Genomic DNA, 20052 nt, shown 5'->3' with positions numbered 1-20052 from the left:
AGTGCATTAAATTTATTGATTTACATATATTGAAGCATCCTTGGTCCCTGGGATAAATCCACTTGGACAGGATGTATGATCTTGATGTTCTTCTGCATTCTGTTTGCCAGTATCTTATTGAGGATTTTTGCATCTATGTTCATTAGTGAACATAGTTCTCTTTCAGTTGCTTTTGGGATCAAGGTGATGCTTGGTTCCAGGAAAGAATTTGGGAGTGTTGCTTCCTTTTCAATTTCATTGAAGAGTTTTAACAGTAGTGGCAATAGTTCTCTAAATGTCTTGTAGAATTCATCAGTGAAGCCATCAGTACCCAGGTTTTTCTTCATTGGTAAGTTTTTAATTACCTTTTCTATTTCTTTGATTGATATTGGGTTGTTTAAAATTTTTATATCTTCTTGGTTCAACTTTGCTAATTCATGGATATCTAGGAATCTGTCCACTTCTTCTGTGTTTTTCATCTTATTGGAGTACAGATTCTTATAGTAGGTATTAAGGATCCTCTGGATTTCTACTGGATCTGTTGTAATTTCACCCTTTTCATTCCTAATTGCAATGGATTGGAGCCTTTTCATTCCTTTTTTTTGATAAGGCTGGCTGAGGGGTTTGTCTAGATTTGGTATTGCTAAATCTAGCCTTGAATAATGAGCTTAAAAGTATTCCTTTCACTTTAGTTCTTTGAAAGAGTTTGAGAAAGATTGGTGTTAGTTTTTCTTTAAATGTTTGGTAGAATTAACCAAGCCATTTGGTCCTGGATTTTCTCTATGGGGGTTTGCTTTGATTACTGATTATAATATTACTTCATAGTTCAGTGTTCATAGTTTTTAAGGTTCTAGAAATTGATGTATTTTTCTAGGTATCTAACTTGTTGGTGTACAGTTGTTCATAGTATCCTTTCATGATCTTTTGCATTTCTGTGGTCTCAGATGGACTGTTTCCTCTTACATTTCTGATTTTGAGATTTCCTACTATTTTTCTTAGACTAGCCAATGTATGTCAATTTTGTTTATTTTTTTAAAAAATGAATCTTAGTTTTGTTGATTTTCTATTGTCTTTCTAGCTTTACTTATTTTTTCTCTGATCTTTGTTATTTCCTTCCTTCTACAAACTTTAAGCTTAGTTTGTTCTTCTTTGTCTAGTTTCCTGAGGTGTAGCATTAAGTTGTTCTGTTTTGATAGCTTTTTTCTTTTTTTAATATTAATATTTCTCGGTATAAATCTTTTTTATTACTGTTTATGTTGCATCCCATCACATATGGTATATTGTATTTCTATCTCATTTGTCTCAAAATATTTTTTTTATCTCCTTTTGGTTCATTGATTGCTCAGGAATATGTTTAATTTTCATGTTTGTGAAGTTTCTAAATTTCTTTCTGTTACTAATTTCTAGTTTCCTCCATTGTTATCATAAAAGATACTATTATGATTTGATCATCTTAGATTAATATTACACATTTTATATATATTTAAAAGTCCACTGGACTCTTGAAAATTAAAAAAATTATTTAATTACATTGCCTTAATTCATTCCATTTATTTTGACAAAGGTATGAGAAGAAAATATCTTACCCAATACATTTATTTAATATTCTTTCATTTGCCCTTTTAAATTAACATCTGTTCATTATCATATATAAAAAATATTTTCATATTGAGGTCCTTTACTTTCTATTATAGTTGATCAAGATTTTCATTCATTATGAATCAATTTATTGATATTTTATATCCCAGGTTTCTTTCCTCATTTGGGGCTTTTCTTGCTTTTGACACATTTAGTTTTAGAAATGTAAAAAAGTGAATAGTAGCTTAAACCTAACCCCAGCCAGGAGGACAATATTGGAAACATTACTTTCTCTTCAAAGTTATATATAAATTTAGTATACACATAATAGAATTATCAATAAAGAATATATTATTTGATGAAAGCCTTTGTTAGATAGGAAACTAAAAAAAAAGAATATAAAGTAACTCAGTCCATTCTTGAAATCTTCACTTACTCAAAACATGGGTGACATTCATCCATAAATCAGCTGTCTTTTCAACACTCTTCTATTTACAAACCAGTCCTCTTTACTCAGCCCATCCTTTCAATTTTTTCTGACAAATATACTTTCTGATAACCTAGGTAAACAGTTTACCACCTAATACCTAATTGGGAGAAATTCAGTCCAACATGACTGGTTCTAAATGCAACCATGCTAATTGGAAGAGCTTACAAAATGCCCATATGGGGGCCGGGGATTTAGCTCAGTGGTTCTGTCACCTGCTTCGCAAGCGCAAGGTCCCGAGTTTGATCCCTGGAACCAAAAAAGAAAAAAAAAAAGGCCCATATGATGATAGAATTCTGGACATCTATGTCGTTTGAAACAAGGCAAATACTAGAATAGGTTGACATCTTTACTTTTCTGTATGTTTCCACTAGTTAACAACAATAAAATTTTACCATCAAGAGATATATCAAATGAACCTTACTTTTATTTTGAAAGAGTAATTATAATCGTTTTACTTTTAAAGTTAGGACGTCGAGATTCAAAATCTATTTTCACTTCATCCCAATTTCACTCAAATCACAATCAAAATCTATCAAGCAAAGAGTGCATCTATGTATAAAAGCCAAAGTTCCTTCTCAAAGACATCCCTGACTTTACCAACAAGATACATAGCCCATCTTCATCACATTTGAATTAGCAACTAAATTGTTCTTTTTAATTTCAATGCTATGAACATACTGCATAAACATACATAAGCTGTAATGCACCACAATTTCCAACTTTGTGAGAACTATATGTTATTTACCCTTTTAATAATTTTTTAATCTTGAAAACTGCTATTTTGTCTTTGTTACTTTAGAGCTATTCAATATTTCTACTTGATTCAGGAATATTTTATCAAGAAGTTGCCTTGTTCTTTACTGGTTTCATTGGGTTTTAAATTATTTAAAGAGTTGAAACTCCAAGGATGACTATAGCATGTGGAAAGTTAGACATTGAGATGTCTTTGGTAATGAATAAATACTGAATAAACTGAGGCACAGAGTCATTAAATGTCCTCTCTGAAATCACACAGTTTCAATTAGATGAATGGTTGCCATAAAAATCCAGGCATTCAGATATCTAATCTATTGGTTTTCCCACTTCATCATATCATATACTTACCCTCTCAGAATACACTAGTCCTTTTTATACCACCTTTGTCCTTCAAGGAACTCCATAAATGTCCCCTAGGTTTTATTGATCTAGTACATATTATACTTCAAAACATAGGAAAAAAAGTCTTATCCTCCCAAATGATAAATTGATGTCACTGCATAAGTTTACTGCAATATTTTCAGTGTAAAAGTTGTTATGTGTGAATGAAAAAGTGTCATGACAAGAGGCACAAATAGCTCCAAAAATAACAACACCAAAATAAATTCTTTCATTTTATAATTTAAAGACTAACAATTCATCTAAAACCATAAATGTATCCTAAACTTCATTTTAACTTATGGAATTTGAACTAAATAAAAAGTGCTTGAATGTTACATTTTCCACTAAATTCCTCCCCTATTTAATATTTCCAGACTATCTTATCACTAAACATTTATTGATTAATTTATTCAAGTCTCAAGGTTAAGTACTTACACATAGTGGTTTCTATAAACAAATTTCAAGCAGAGTGTCTTATTGTTGGCTTTAGTGATCAGGAAACAGAATTTTAAATCATGGATCCACATGTTGAGAGATCAAAAAAGAAAGCTCTTAAATCAGGAACAACTGCAATGATCCAGGTTAGTTTCTCAGGGTAAATATTCTTTCAGTAGTGAAACATTCCTGTCCTCTCCCTCCTCTGCCTCCTCCTCTCCCTTTGATGTCTTGGTGTGGTGGTGCTCATCTTGGGCTTTTTTGATCCATCCACACATCCACCCATTCTGCACTCCTGTGCCAAATACAAATCTAGGCCCTCAGGGTCCATTAGTTTCTCCCCTCAGCAAACTTTATTTCTTAGTGTATAGGCAAAGTCGAAACTTTCTAAATTTGTAACTTCCCCCCAACTGCTATCAAGATGACTCCTTTTGTTCACACTTTAACATCCATTTCATTGTGTACCTGGACAAGGGAAACAAAAGTACCTATCAAGATAGGATTTTAGACAGTCTAGCTTTCTTTAATCCAGTTGTAATGCACTTCTGATCTTTTCATGGCTGGTTCCTCACCATGTATGTCCCAATTTAACTAGCACCTTCTAGGGGACTTCTTGCAGTCACCTTATCTGAGGTAGTCAGTATCCAGTTACACTCACATCAACCAGTTTTATTTTCATTGCATGTAGCTTTTCCCTCTGATACTTTCTTATTTGCATATTTACTCCCTGTCTGTCTTCCATGAAAGCTGTATGAGGCAGACAGGTGCCTTATCTCTTGGTTTATCTTTTAACAATAAACAGTGCTTGGCACACAATTGGCATTCATTAAATATTGATGAATGAATGAGTGGGTTCCTAATTAATTACTCCTGTTTGCACTACTACAAACACTGATTCATTCTTGTAGAGAAGTGTTTACTCTCACATGTATGCAGATACATTAGAATTTTAAACGAAATCTCAAAAACAGTTTGGAAATGTAAGAAACATCTGGCAATGGTTGCTTGCTGCTTTTGCTGTCTTCTGCTTGCCATGAATTGTTTCTCCTCTGTGATGCCTCTCTGTCATGGCACCCTGCCTTGGAGCCAGCCAATTATGGACTGAAACCTCTCCAAACTTACACAGAATCTTCAGGGTGATCCAGCTCATGCCAAGCACACTGGTGGGGACCAGCCAGAAGGTGAGGACCCCTCGCCACTGGCCACATCCATGGTGATAATCCACTTAGCCACGCGGGCACCAGCAGGACTCCCCCCCCCACACCCCCCGCTCCTCTGGCCTCTTGGCTGTACCATTACCTGGTTCCACACTACAAAGACACAGGGGACACCAGACCACTGTATTGGGTAAATTGGAGGGGTTATCACCTCCCTTCAGGACCTGGACTGTCTTCAGAGGAAGGGCAGCTGGAACCTGCAGTACAACCTTGCAGAGTTCAACCCTACAGGAGGACAGAGAGCTCAACTTGGGACTTGCTGCCAGAAATTTGCATGAATCTCATGAGTCTGTGACTGGCTTGGTAAGACTCACTGACTTATATCTGCACAATGCTGCCCACATTGTCTGTTGTGACAGCAGAGACATACCCTGAAGGAGGCCCTTCATTTTCATTTTTATTTTTTATTTCCAAAATTATTATTATTGGGGGGGGTTTGCTCTTGTTTTTAATTTTTCCTACTCTTTTCAAATTTTTATTTTCTCTTCTTTTTTCTTTATTTTCTCTTTCCTTTCTCTCTCTCACTCTCTTGTTGTCTCCACTGCTGTTCATCTCCCTTTGTGTTCCTGTTCTGGCCCTAATTCAGATTTCTTGTTTATTTTTCTTTTATTCTCTTTTTCCTTCTCTCATCTGTGTCCTCTGGCCTCACTGCTAACCTTCCACTAAGTATCAACCCAGGAATTAAAACAAGGACAGTACCAAAAACAAAAATGAGAAGACATTTAAGCAAGGCACAAACTCATACTTCCACCCCATCAAGGTTAAATTCTGGGGGAAAAGAGGTGGAAAAGTCTGATAATCAACCACCTGGACACCCTGAACTGATAGCACAGGAAGTAACAAAACAGATGAATGAGGGTCCAGAAAAATTCAAAGCAGAAATAATCTCCCAGATAACTACAGAGATGGTGAGCAGAGTGAAAGACATGATTAGAGGATCTACAACAGAAACAGATAAAAAAAAGATGAGCTCAGAAACATGCTAGAGGCCATGAATGCTCAGCATAAGAAAGAAATGGAAACCGTGATTGACCAATATAAGAAAGAAATAGAATCCATGAAACAGATTCAAACAGATATTCAGGAGATCAAAAACTCCATTGAAAGTATGCACAGCAGATTAAGGAACTCTGAAGATAGAATATCAGATATAGAAGACAGGACTGTGGTTAAGGACCATGAACACAGAGATTTCTTAAAAATAGTAAGGGACCATGAGAAATCAATCCAGCAGCTGCTAGATGATGTAAATAAGAATAACATATGACTGATAGGAGTCCACGAAAAAACAGGAGAAAGTACAACTGACATAAAAAAACTGTTCACAGAAGTAATAGTGGAAAACTTCCCAGACAGAGGTAGAGAATTGGACATACAGATGAGTGAGGCTTATAGAACTCCAACTAGCCATGATCAAAAAACATCTACACCTAGACATATAATAGTCAAGATCCAAGAAACCCAACAGAAGAACAAAATCCTACAAGCAGTTAGAGAAAAGAAACAAATCACCTACAAAGGAAAGCCAATCAGAATCACAGCAGACTTCTCAACACAAACCCTCAAGTCAAAGAGAGCCTGGAGTGAAGTATTTCAAGCCCTAGAAGAAAATAACTTCCAACCTAGACTGTTGTGTCCTGTAAAATTATCTTTCAATATCGATGGGGAAATTATATACTTCCATAAAAAGAACCCCTGAGAAATTTCCTGAACTCCAAATCAGCTCTCCAAGCAATTCTAAACAATACCCTAGAAAAAAACAATGAAGGTCTCAACTCCATGAGGGCCAACAGAGGGAAGCCACCAGGCAAGGTAAGAAACTAAAGGGAAAGGGGAGAAAAAATAAGAAGTAAAAGACCCAACAAAAGTAAAACATCATGACAAGGATGAGTTGATATCTATTAATAATAACCATCGATGTTAATGGCCTCAATTCACCAATCAAAAGAAATAGACTGACGTAATGGATTAAGACACAAAATCCAGCAATAAGCTGGGTACAAGAAACACACCTAACTCAAAAAGAAATTCATAGACTGAAAGTAAAAGCACTAATACAATTTTAGTGGGGGACCTCAATACTCCACTGTCACAACTATACAGATCATGTAGACAAAAAGTTAAGAAGGAAATTCCAGAACTGAACCAAGTTATTGAACAAATGGACTTAATATATGTTTACAGAGTGTTCCACCCCACAAAATCAGAATACACATTCTTTTTAGCTGCACATGGGTCATTCTCCACACGCTAGCTCATAGGACATGTCTAAGTAAATGTAAAAGAATTAAAGTTACCCCCCGAATATTGTCAGACCTTAGTGCAATAAAATTGGAGATCAATAACATAAGAAACCACAAAACCTCCACAAACATATGGAAACTGAATCACACCCTCCTGAACAACCAATGGGTCACAGAGAATATTAAAGAAGAAATTAAGCAGTTTCTACAAGTAAATGATAATGCCAGTACAACATATGGGAATCTGCGGGACACAATGAAAGCAATTCTATGAGGGAGATTCATAGCAGTGAATGCCCATATTAGGAAAACAGAGAGAAATCAAATAAATAACCTAATGCAGAACTTCAAGCTCCTAGAAAAAGAAGAGCATAACAAACCCAAAGCTCATACAAGAAAGGAAAGTATAAAGATCAGAGCAGAAATCAATGCAATGGAGACTAAGAGAATGATACAAAAAAATCAATGAATCAAAGAGTTGGTTTGTCAAAAGAATAAATAAAATCAATAAACCTTTAGCCAACCTCATCAAAGAAAAGGCTCAAATCCATGCAATTAAGAACAAAAAAGATGAAGCCACAACAGATCCAGCAGAAATCCAGAGGATCATCAATACCTACTTTGAGAACCTGTACTCTAATAAAATGGAAAACACAGAAGAAATGGACAGGTTCCTAGATACATATGAATCGCCAAAGTTAAATGAAGAATATATAGAAATTCTAAACACCCCAATTACAATGAGTGAAATTGAAAATTTAATAAAAAATTTATCAAGAAGGAAAAGCCCAGGTCCTGATGGCTTCACTGCTGAATTCTACAAGACATTTAAAGAAGAACTATCACCATTATGCTTTAAACTCATCAAGGAAATTGAAAGGGAAGCAGGGCCAGGATTTAGCTCAGTGGTTCTGCTGCCTGCCTCACAAGCACAAGGTCCCAAGTTCAATCCCTGGTACCAAAAAGAAAAAAAAAAAAAAAAAAAAGAAAGAAAGGAAAGCAATACTTCCAAATTCATTCCAGGAAGCAAGTGTTATTTTGATTCCAAAATCAGGGAAAGACACAATCCAAAAAGAAAAATACTGGCCAATCTCCCTAATCAGCATAGATGCAAAAATCCTCAACAAGATACTGGCAAACAGAATACAGAGGGTCATCAAGAAGATCATATACCCTGACCAAGTCGGATTTATCCTAGGGATGCAAGGATGGTTCAATGTATGTAAATCAATAAATGTAATACACTATATTAACAAAACCAAGGACAAAAATCATATGACCATCTCAATAGATGCAAAAAAAGCATTTGACAAAATCCAACACCCATTCATGATAAAAACCCTACAGAAAATTGGAATAGAAGGTCTTTATCTCAACCTGATTAAGGCTCTCTATGAAAAGCTAACAGCCAACATCATACCAAATGGTCAAAAACTGAAAACTTTCACACTAAAATCAGGAACAAGACAAGGATGCCCACTATCACCATTCCTGTTCAATATAGTTCTGGAAACATTAGCCACAGCAATTAGGTAAGAGAAAGAAATAAAAAGAATCAAGATAGGAAAGGAAGAACTTAAACTGTCATTATTTGCTGACCATATGATACTTCACATAGAAGACCCAAAAAACTCCGCCAAAAGACTTCTAGACTTAATTGACGGATTCAGTAGAGTAGCTGGATACAAGATCAACACTCAAAAAATGATAGCCTTCTTATACACAAATAACAGGCTCACTGAGAGAGAAATTAGAGAAACAATTCCTTTTACAATACATACAAAAAAGTGAAATATCTAGGAATCAATCTAACAAAGAAAGCAAAAGACCTCTACACTGAGAACTATAGCACTCTGAAAAAAGGGATCGAAGAGGATATAAGAAAATGGAAGGGCATCCCTTTTTCCTGGGTAGGAAGAACTAATATAGTGAAAATGGCCATACTTCCAAAACTACTATATAGATTTAATGCAATCTCGATTGAAATTCCAACAATATACTTCACAGAACTAGAGAAAACATTCAAAAATTTATTTGGAACCAGAAGAGACCTAGAATAGCAAAAGCATTCTAAGCAGCAGAGATATGGCAGTGTGTATTGCGATCCCCAACTTGAACCTATACTACAAAGCCACTGTGATAGAAACAGCATGGTACTGGCAAAAGAACAGACCTGAGGATCAGTGGAATAGATTAGAAGATGCAGAAACAACTCCAGACATACTCAGCCACCTCATCTTTGACAAAGGAGCTAACCACCTTCATTGGAGGAAAGATAGCCTATTTAATAAATGGTGTTGGAAAAACTAGACTTCAACCTGCCAAAGATTAAAACTAGACCCCTACCTACCACCATGCACTAATCTAAAATCGAAGTGAATTAACAATCTAAATATTCAAACAGAAACCCTAAACTTGCTGGAAGATAAGTTAGGTAGAACTCTCGAAGACATTGGCGTAGGAAAAGACTTTATGAACAAAACTTCAGTAGCACGGGAACTAGCACAAAGAATCAACAACTGGGATCTCATCTTATTAAAAAGCTTCTGCACTGCAAGAGAAACCACCAACAGAGCTAAGACACAACCTACAATGTGGGAAAAAATTTTTAGCAGCTGTACCTTGGGACTACTATCTAGAATATATAAAAAAACTGAAAAAAATCAGACCCCCCCCAAATTCAAACACCCAATTCAAAAATGGGCATCCAAAATGAACAGACATTTGTCAAAGAAGTAAAAGCAGCAAATAAATATATGAAAAAATTTTCAACATCACTGGTCATTCGAGAGATGCAGATGAAAACAACACCGAGATTCCATCTCACTCCAGAAAGAATGGCCGATATCAAGAAATCAATCAATAACAAATGTTGGCCAGGTTGTGGGGAGAAAGTAACCCTTCTTCATTGTTGGTGGGAGTGCAGACTGGTTCAATCACTGTGGAATTCAGTATGGAGATGGCTCAAAGAACTAAGACTAGAGGTCCTATTTGACCCAGCTATTCCCCTGTTGGGTATCTTCCCAAAAGAATTTAAAAAATCATACCACAGTGATATATGTGCACCCATGTTTATAGTGGCACAGTTTGTAATAGCTAAGGCTTGGAAACAGTCCAAGTGCCCATCAACGGGAAACTGGATAAGGAAGATGTGGGTTTTTTTTTTATAAAATAGGGTACTACTCAGCCATAAAGAACGAGAAACTAGGGACATTTATAGCTAAATGCATGCATATTGAGGCCATACTCAAGTGAAATAAATAGGTCACACATGTAAATACTGAATAGTTTCTCTAGTGTGAGAAACTGAAAGTGTAAATAAGGATTAAAATGATTAAAATGAATAGCTGATAATTTGAAATAGGAATTACACGTCCAAAGTGGTATGGGTGGTAGGAGGGGAGGGGGAAAGGAAAGAAGGGAAAGGAAAAATTATGAGAAAAGAAAAAAAATTGAAATGAAGTCTGTGTAAATAGGGAAGGGTGGAGGGGTGAAGGGCGCATAGGTAATGGGGAAAAAATAAGAACCAAGATACCTCATGTACAGGTACAAGTACCCAATGATAAATGTAAACGTATTGTATACCTAAAATGTACCAATAAAAAAATTTAAGAAGAAAAAAAAGAAACATCTGGCAAGAAAACAATTCTGGTATCTACAGGAAGCCTTTTCTCTAAAGTAAGCAGGTTGCTGGCCTTTTTTTCAGCATCTCTGGGAATGCTTGCCTATTTTTGTTGGTTTGTTCAAGAACTACGAACATCTGGCATTGATGTATTCATAACTTTGGGAGTTGGGAACGGGAGAGAAAATGTCCTTCGAAAATAAAGCCAGTTTGACGGAGAGAAGTGTCCCTTTTAAAGAGATGCTTTGTTTCTTCCAGTATTACTTAAAAGTAGCTTCCTAGAAAGTCCTCTTTGTGTTGTTACTAAATAAGCGGACTCTGAAAGCAGCCACTCCCCCCACCCCCACCCAATGCGTGTCTGGCTCCGCCTAGTTTAGATTTATCCTCCTCCTGAAAGTTGTGGTTACAAGACAGGCTTTGGCTGTTTTCTAGAACGTCATTCTGATCCCTTTAAAGGTGGGGATCATGGCGGAGGATGCGGGGGAAGAAGGAGGGAGCTGAGGGCTGGAGAGTCTCGGTTGACATAGTAACTCTTGAGCTCGGTCTCTTTCCCTCAGCTGTCGGGCTCTGCTGCCACCCGCGGCCCCGCCTTTGCGCTCTGCCCGGGAGCCCGGCCGCCTCCTTGCGAGGTCTGCTTGGCCGACGCGCTCAGGTCAAGGACCCTTAAGCACTGACTTCTCCCGGGGTCGGCGGGGAAACCACTCGCGGGGTCCAGACTGCCAGGCATCGGAGTCTCTTCCTTATCCTCTTCCCCGGGGCATCGATTTTCCTTGGACCAGTTCAGCAGGTGGCGCGGTGCCCTCGCACCAGGTCCCTGCTGGACCAGCCACCTCTCCCCGGGAGCAGGGTGCAGGCCAGCCGGGCGCTCCAGTCATGCACCAGAGCACCGCGTTCGAGCCCCGAAGGGGAGGCTCTCCCCGGGCTGCCGCCGGAGCCGGCGCTCGGCGTAACGAAAGCCAGGATTATCTCCTCATGGACTCGGAGCTCATGGACGACGGCTGCCCCCAGCTCCCGCTGCCGCCCTACGGCTACTACCCCAGCTTGTAAGTGCCAGCAGCGCCGCGCGAGGCTGCGCGCCCGCGGGAGTGTCCGAGCCGGGTTCGCGCGCGTTTCTACCCCAGCGCGCGTCTCCAAGGGCCGGTGCTGCTAGGTTTGCACGACCCAGGGCTGAGACTCCGGGATTGCAGGGGCTCAGGCCGGGCTGTGTTTGCACCCGGCGAGCACGCAGCAGAGGGCTAGCCCGGGAGAGTGAGACCGCAGAGAACACACAATACTACAGGTGATCAGATGGCTGGTCAATTTCTTCATCCTTGTCACCCTGCCTCCCCAACAGACTCCGTGTAGCTGCTCAACAGACATGATTCAAACAAGGGCTGGTTCAAATGTGCGTCCTCTGACTCGGTCTCTGTGGGAGAGATGACTAGACCTCGGGGCTACCTGGAGCCGCCACGGGCGTGCGGGCAGCTGGTAACCCGCGCTCAGGGCGGTCCGCGCGCGCTACCTAAGTCCTTCAGGCGGCACGCACAGGTCCTCGCGGGGCCGCGGGGCCAGGAAGTTTGAAGGTGTGCGTGGGAGCGGGTAGACCTATCTCTTAGCCCCTCACATCCTCCTTCCTATCCTGGGCATTGGGATGAAGACAGGGAAATGCTACCAGTTAGGCTTCTGCAGGTGTGGCGCTGCGAAGCTTTTACCGAGGCCGTCGGGGAGATGCAGTGTCGAGAGATGCAGACCTCAGACCTGGAGAACTATAGAAGTGAGGGCACTCGGGGTCATTTGTAGTGGCCCCTGAATAATCGCGAGCCTTTATTAAGGATCGGGTTTTCCTGGGGAGTCGGAGTGGGGGTTGACAGCGGGTGAAAAGTCCCCACTCCCCACAGCCCGTGACCACACTGAAGCTGGCAGATAGCGTTTCTGCCTTCTGGCCCCTTTTCTGGATTGGGCAGTCAGCTTTCCGGACCTGTCATATCCCCCCAGCCCCACCCCCACCCCCACCCCAAGCTGTTTCCCTAAGAAAGCGCTTCTCAGCTCTCCCAGCAGTTCTAAATGGAGGGAGGGCTGTGCCCCAGGGCGCCTGGCAAACCCTGTGACGGACCGCTGAGCCTTTGGGGCCCTGGTTAGAGCTACCCAGAGTCAAAGCCTGCTGCCTTTCCCTTCTGCAGTAAGAACTGAGCACCAGGAAACGTCAGGGCATCTATTTTTTTGTTTTTCCGAGATAAAAGAAAAAAGTTGGAACTGATTCCATTCATCTATGTTCTGTGCAAGTTGAAGTATTTACTATTAAAGTATTAGTATAAATTTATCTTACTTTCTTTTAGAAAAGTAAGGTACAATTCACATATCATAAAATTCAACCATTTAAGTATTGCAGAACAAAGTTGTTTAATATATCTATTAAGTTTTGCAACCTTCACCAATATCTAATTCCAGGACAGTTTTATCACCCTCAAAAGAAATCTTATAGTTGATGTAAATTAGAAAACATTTCTATGTCTCATATACAGACTTCTCAAAACTTTAATAGGCATATAAATCACATGGATATTTTGTTAAAATGCAAAGTAAAATTCAATAGGTCTTAGGTGCATCTGAGATCCTGCATTTCTAACAATTTCTCCCATGAGGTTGAGGCTGCTAGCCCATGCATGGATCATATTGAACAGCAAGGAGATAAATGTCAAGAAAAATCACAATAGAAAGAGAAAAAACAAATCAATCCTGCATATTATGAATATGGCTGTTTTCAAATTTGCTTTGAATATATATGTTTAAAACATAGATGGGCTTTTTTTATTGGCTTTGAATTGAGTTCTGCTAAGCCTGAGGGTAGTATGTTCATTAACATTGCCTGCTGGCTAAATTAAATCACAAGATGTACTACTTTTTAAAAATAATTAGATTATCCTACAAACAAAACTTTTCTTTTTCATTCCATAATCTCTATAATCACTTGTTTCGGTGTCTGGAGGGAAAATGACTTGCTTTTAATACTTGTGGTTATATGTCAGTAGTGAGACCAAATAGAGTAATAATTTCAAGTTTCCTGCAAACTTTTCCCAATGCTTTCTTCAAATGTGTCTTACTGCTTAATGGAAGTATGTAGTTCTTTACATTATCTGTTATTTAGGGAGTAAGTATTTTCCTGCCTTCATTCAGGAATCCTGTGCTACTCTTATTGGAGAAAACTCAGCAACAGAGGAGTGAACAGAAATGTTTTAACATGCTTCAGTTCATAATGTTGCAGGTAATAAATACAAGGGAGCATTCTCCAGAATTAAATCGTGGTCCTATTAGAACCTATTATTTCCAAAACTTCTGTGGTTACTTTTCGTCTACTGTTTTCTCTGACAGTTGATAGCTTTTTCCAGTTGAAAAATCAAGAAACTTTATAATTTTAAGCAATAAACAACAGTACTTCAACACCTATAATGTATGTAAAAAAGCTAAAAGAAACTGCTTCCCTGTGGTAAAGAGTACAAATAAACTCTTCCATATGCTTTTGACTTGTTATTTAAGCAATTTCCTGTATTTTTTCAGAGTGGGAAGTGTATTATTTGTAATAGTAGCAATCATCATGTACTTTAGATATGTTATAGCCATTTTCTCAAATCACAAAGATTTTCACTTATAAGATCCCAAGTCTATCTAACTTGCCATTTCTATGCTATAAATTCTCTGACTCTTGCTGTATAATTCTATTTTGCAATTCACTTTTGTCAAAGAATTTTTACATATATTTTTGGAGATTTCACTACTGAAAAGTGTGCTAAATTGTCTTGTTTGAGAGGAGTTACATGTTTTGAGGTCTTCAATAGTATAATTTTGGATATTTTGAAGTGGTGCTTGGAAGAAAAAGATTAAAGTTTTGTTTTTTCTCCAAGATTCCATTGGAAATCAATGAACATACTTTAACCAATTTTTAATGGTGATTAGCAAGAGAAATACATGTCCTGCCAAGGTCCTAGGAGGAATGCTAGTTTCTTTATTTAAAATTTAAAAATGTATCTCTAGTTCTTCACTTCTAAACATGAGGAATCCCACAAAGACATGCAGGCGCACACACACACACACACACACACACACACATTAAGGTTTCTAATGTCTCAAAATTTGAACAATAGTCCAGCTAAACCTTTTGCTAGGAAAGGACTGATTGATTATAAATAATGAAACAGTAAATTGTTTGTATAAACTAAAGCTCTAGCAATACAGTAGACTAAGATAATCTTTAGAAACCTTCTTATTATAAGCCCTAGAAATATTGGACAAAATATTTTGAATGATTTAAAAATATTACTTAATTCTCAAAATAACAAAAAAAACATCCTATTTGCCAGGAGCAAAGAATGTCAAAGCCAGAGCACAGATTGTAAAGTGATACTGTGGCCATCCTGGGAAGTACTGTGCTTCAGGGACCCATGAGCTTAGAATCTAGCATCCACTAGAGACAGAAGGAAGGTAAAGCCTTAATTTCATAGGGCACAGAGAACTGAACTGAGGCATCCCTTGCATAAAACCAAATTCCTTATTTTACTAAAAAATTAGGCTAGGAAATTATGCCCACCAGCACAGAGGGAGAACAAGAAACTGTGTACTAGTAAGAAGATATCTTCCCCTGAGAATTTCATTTTGGGACCTGTATGCCATGTGACTTTTTGTTTTTGTTTTTCATACTACCTAGCAGACCTAAAAATCCTCAAAGACCCTTGAAGAGTAAAACACACAACCATGATGAATGAATAGTCCCAACCATGTAAATGGCTTAGGATTTTCGTGAACAAAGCAAGCCCTGCTAAAGATGTATTCACTATAATTAATGATGAAACACATGAGGAAATAATCAACCAAGAGAGAGTCAGCCAAAAACAGAATCCATGTAAGTCAGCATAAGATATAACAGCAGTATTGGATCCTCAAGAACTTAAGACAATATAGAAACATGAAAGCGAATACAAAATAAGGGAATTTGAAATGCTGACAATATAAAAAGAACATATAAAACCCTAAGAAAAGGACAAGACATTTAAAATGTAGATAAATAAAAATCTATAAAATAAAAATATAATTATTGAAATAAAGTACAAAGGGTTAAAATGCAGATTAGACATAGAATAACTAATGATAATGCCCAATATGCAGATATATAAAGGAATGGAAAAGATTAACATTATTAAGAGTCATAGAACTAGAAAGTAGAACTACCAGAAGGAGAACATATACAGAGTAGGGAAGAGGTAACATTTAAATAGATAATGGGTGATGATTGTCCAGAAATGGTGGATTCTCATGATGGTACATAGAAAGAAACTATTTAAACACATTTAAATTGCAGAATACCCATTAAAGACAAAAAGAAATGTTAAAAATTAACCAAAATGTGGAAACTTGAAGAAATGAGTTTTAAAATTTAAAATATTTATAATGGAAATACACTCATAATTTATTTTTATATAAAGGTTATATAATGTGTAACTCATCAGAGCTATGGTTTTTCTTTTACATAAAATACATTTTTATTCTTTATTTATTAATGTAGTGTTTTTATACAGAGTCAGTGTTCTAGTGCTGATAGGGCCTCTTTAAAACATAGTTATAGGACTGGGGATTTAGTTCAGTGGTTCCACCGCCTGCCCCGCGAGCGCAAGGTCCTGAGTTCGATCCCCGGTACCAAAAAAAAGCATAGTTATGGACAAAAACTTTTCCAGGGCAGCATTATTATATCATAGTATTAGGAGACCCCCCCAAATTCTTAATTTCATACCCTATTTTATATTATGAAAACAAAAATTGCTTTTGTGAGGGATCAAGATGGATCCTTGAAAATTTTTACTAGCTTCAGGGAGGTTTTATACGGCCTAAAACCTTTTTTTTTTCCCCATTAAATTTATTGGTACATTTTCGGTATAAAATACAGTTACATTCATCATTGGGATCTTGTACCTTTACATGAGTCTCTTGGTTCTTAATTTTTTTCCCCTTCCCTTGCCCTCTCTTCACCCCCTCCACCCTTCCCTATTTGCAAAGACCTTGTTTCCATTTTTCTTCCTCTTCTCATATTTTTTCCTTTCCCTTTTTTCCTTTCCCCTACCCCTCCCAATTCCCCTGCTCTTTTAGACCTTTTCTTCCTGTTACACGATATCAGTTATACATTTTTTAAATTACAATATTAAGATCTAGGAGACATTACCACAGATTTTACAGAATTTAAAAGGATATAGAAAGTATATTACAAAAATCTTGTTTGAAATAAAATTGACAACTTCTAAGAACTACCTTCCTTGGCTCTTGAATTGAGTTTATATTCTATAAAATGCTAATGTTAAATAATCTTTCAAAACTCTGTGGACCATATATGTGTAGTTCTATTTCTAGATTCTCTGTTTTATTCAAATGATCTATATGTCTTTCCTTACACCAACACTGCCTTGATTACTGTAGCTTTAGAAGAAGTCTTAAAATTAGGTTCTAAATGTCTTCCAACACTTTTTGTTTTTGTTTTTGTTTTTAACTTTTCTAGGTTCTTTGTACTCTTACATAACTTTTAAATTTCAATATCCAATTCTTCATTTATAGCAAGTATACACAGACTTGAATTTTTATATATACCTTTTGTTTTCTAATCCTGCTAAATTCAAGTACAAGTTCTAGGGGCTCCTAGAGATTTCTTAGTATTTTCTCTGTAGATGATCATTTCATCTACATATAAAGATTTTGCTTCTGCCGTGCCAATCCTATCCTAGTTGTGTCATTTTATTGCCAGACTATTTTGGTGGGGACTAGGTTTCAAAGTTTAATGGACAGATAAAGAGTAAGCATATCTGCCCTTGTTCCCCACCTTAAGGAGAAAGCATTGTATCTTCTCCATTTATATAAGGCATTCTTGCTGGAAGTATGGAGTACATGTCTTTAATCTGTTGAGAAGGTTCTGTTCTACTTCTCGTCTCCTGATAGCTTTTACCACGAACAGCTGTAGAATTTAGTCCAATACTTTTTCTCCAACTAGTGACAGGATCATACGGCTTTTTCCTTTCCTCTGCCTAAAACCTATATATCAAACAATTTCAGACTTTGAATTCTGGATTTAAGAGAGATACAGTAGCCTAGTGTTAGAGACCACAGATAAGAAAAGTGAAATCTTCCAAACACAGCCTTTTCTCTAGCAAAAGAAATTCAGGTTTGAACACACCTATGCATAAAATAAAGGAATGAAAAATTCAGACTGTAGGCTAGAAATTTTTTCCTGACATTAATTGCTGATAGAGCATATTGCTCTTTTAAAGAAGTTTAAGATTGAAGTTAAAGTACAGACTCAGACCTTTAAGTAATTATTAAAGTAATATACCATTTAAAAATAAAATACACTCTTTCAAACATCTGTTTCATTTTTAACACTTATTTGTTCGAATATCTCTTCTCCTTACTATACTGTAAACCTCCAGTGGTGGGCTGTCCTTCATCCTCTACACCTAGCATACAGAATGCCTAACAAGAGAGGTTCTCATTGACTTATTCTTCAACAAAATTTCTTCTCTTCAACATTAATTCTGACAAGGAATAAATGATGCTGGCTTATTTCATAAAATACATCTGGATCCTCTCAGGTAAAAGAATGAATATCTATAGAGAAAGAGATACTTTTACATTTGAACTGCTCGAGACTATGATCCATTTTCTTCTAGAGACTCTTTCACTATGATCCATTTTTTTCTACAGGATCTTTCTGTTGCCACCAACATGCTACTCTCCATTTAGCTCTGTATCCCTAGGATCATCCCTTAGAGTTTCCCATGTATGGCTCCTGAGATGAGGCTATATTTTCTCTAGAACCTGTTAAATTCTCAGGGATAACCAATGAGAGAGCAGACAGAAAACTCAGGGCTGACTAAATCTGCTCTTGTATCCCTTTTATAGTGTCTTGGAGTTCTCTTAAGGAATGAACTTGTCTATCCCATGCTTCATTCAAGTTGGCAGCATGCGTTTGTGCCTTTCCTCCTCAGACCACCTTCAATCAATTTAGCATTCAGTAGTGTTAGAATAGACAGAGGAAAGGGCATCTTCCCCTTTTGTTTCAGGTGAGACCTGCCTTTCAAATGATTTCCTCTTTTCTATTTCCTTTCCTGGGTGATTAGCATTAGGTATAGCCACTCATTTAACCCCACCACTTACCAACAAAGGTATGGCTTCACTATTTTGCCCCAAAGACCAATTGTATCAGAGCATGACAATCCACCAGCAGTATAGGAGATTTCCAAATAAAAGCAAAGTATTCATTTCCTGAAAAATATAATTTGTGAAGTAAAAACTTAATGGAAGAATTAAGATGCAGATTGGACAAAGAATAATTGATGGTAATACCCTAGATTCAGAGACATAAAGAAATAGAAAATTTGAACATGATATAAAGGCTAAAGATTTGCAAATTGGAAGCTGCTTCTTAGGGGAAAGCAGTGTAAAAATCACCTTTGTCTCTGATTTCCATTCTTTAGTTGTCAGCATCTCCCACAGCCACTTGGATTAATGGTGGGTCTCTTATAATTGACTGTTTTGGAGTTCTGTGTTATGCATAATTAAAACCACCTATTGTGTTTCCAATCCTCCCTTGACTTGAAGTAATAAATATCTGCTGGTAAGAAATGATTACCATGTAATATATTTTTAGGATGCCAACATTGTAGGTTGTTGAATGATTGCCAGATGTGTTTAAATGTCCACATTTATTTTTTAACAGAATGTTTGTTTACTTCTAAGAAGACAGTGCATATCTTTTTTCTAGACAGTTATGTTCTTTGAGTTACAAAAAGTAACTTTGTATGGCAATTCGTCTTTTAGAGAGTAAAAGTCATAAAAAGAAAACATTTTTCTTGAGTCTATTTTTTTTCCTCTCCCTTTCATAAAAAATGCTAAATATAATTGGATCCAGTTGGATAAAATTACCATTCATGATGGCTCTTTGTTTAGGAAATCTTCTGCTGGGACTTTCAATACATGGAGAAGTGCTCATCTATAAGCCCAAAATCAATTATACTTTTGCATCTAAAATTTGTTATGCTGCTCAAGACTGTAAGCCATGTGATTGGCTGAATCACATTTCTTTTCTTTTTTTTTTTGGTACTAGGGATTGAACTCGGGTCCTTGCGCTTGCAAAGCAAGCGACAGAACCACTGAGCTAAATCCCTGGTTCATGAATCACATTTCTTACAGAAGATCTTTCTAGAGAAGCATATCAAAATGAGTGTAACATATACCCAAACAACAGATATGATTGTGGTGTCACTGTTCTACCTAATTCAGCTAACTCAGCCACAAGAAAGACAAAAAATGACATTAACTAGAATTATATAGAGTTCAGTGTAA

The 20052-nt window shown here is 37.2% G+C and overlaps 1 protein-coding gene across 1 annotated transcript in view; it reads left to right on the top strand.

Annotated features, from left to right (window-relative positions):
* The first annotated feature begins 11108 nt into the window (after nt 1-11108).
* Nucleotides 11109-20052, top strand: part of Trpc6 (transient receptor potential cation channel subfamily C member 6) — a 128608-nt gene continuing 119664 nt past the window's right edge. The window contains exon 1 of the mRNA XM_004870805.3: nt 11109-11744. Within this exon, the coding sequence (XP_004870862.1) occupies nt 11575-11744 (170 nt within the window). The 5' untranslated portion in view covers nt 11109-11574. The remainder of the gene's footprint in view (nt 11745-20052) is intronic.

The sequence above is a fragment of the Heterocephalus glaber genome, unplaced genomic scaffold, assembly GCF_053883595.1.
Source record: "Heterocephalus glaber isolate CG9 unplaced genomic scaffold, H.glaber_assembly_v1.0 deba00001429, whole genome shotgun sequence".
Taxonomy (NCBI): domain Eukaryota; kingdom Metazoa; phylum Chordata; class Mammalia; order Rodentia; family Bathyergidae; genus Heterocephalus; species Heterocephalus glaber.
This window is presented reverse-complemented; position numbering and strand designations above follow the sequence as displayed.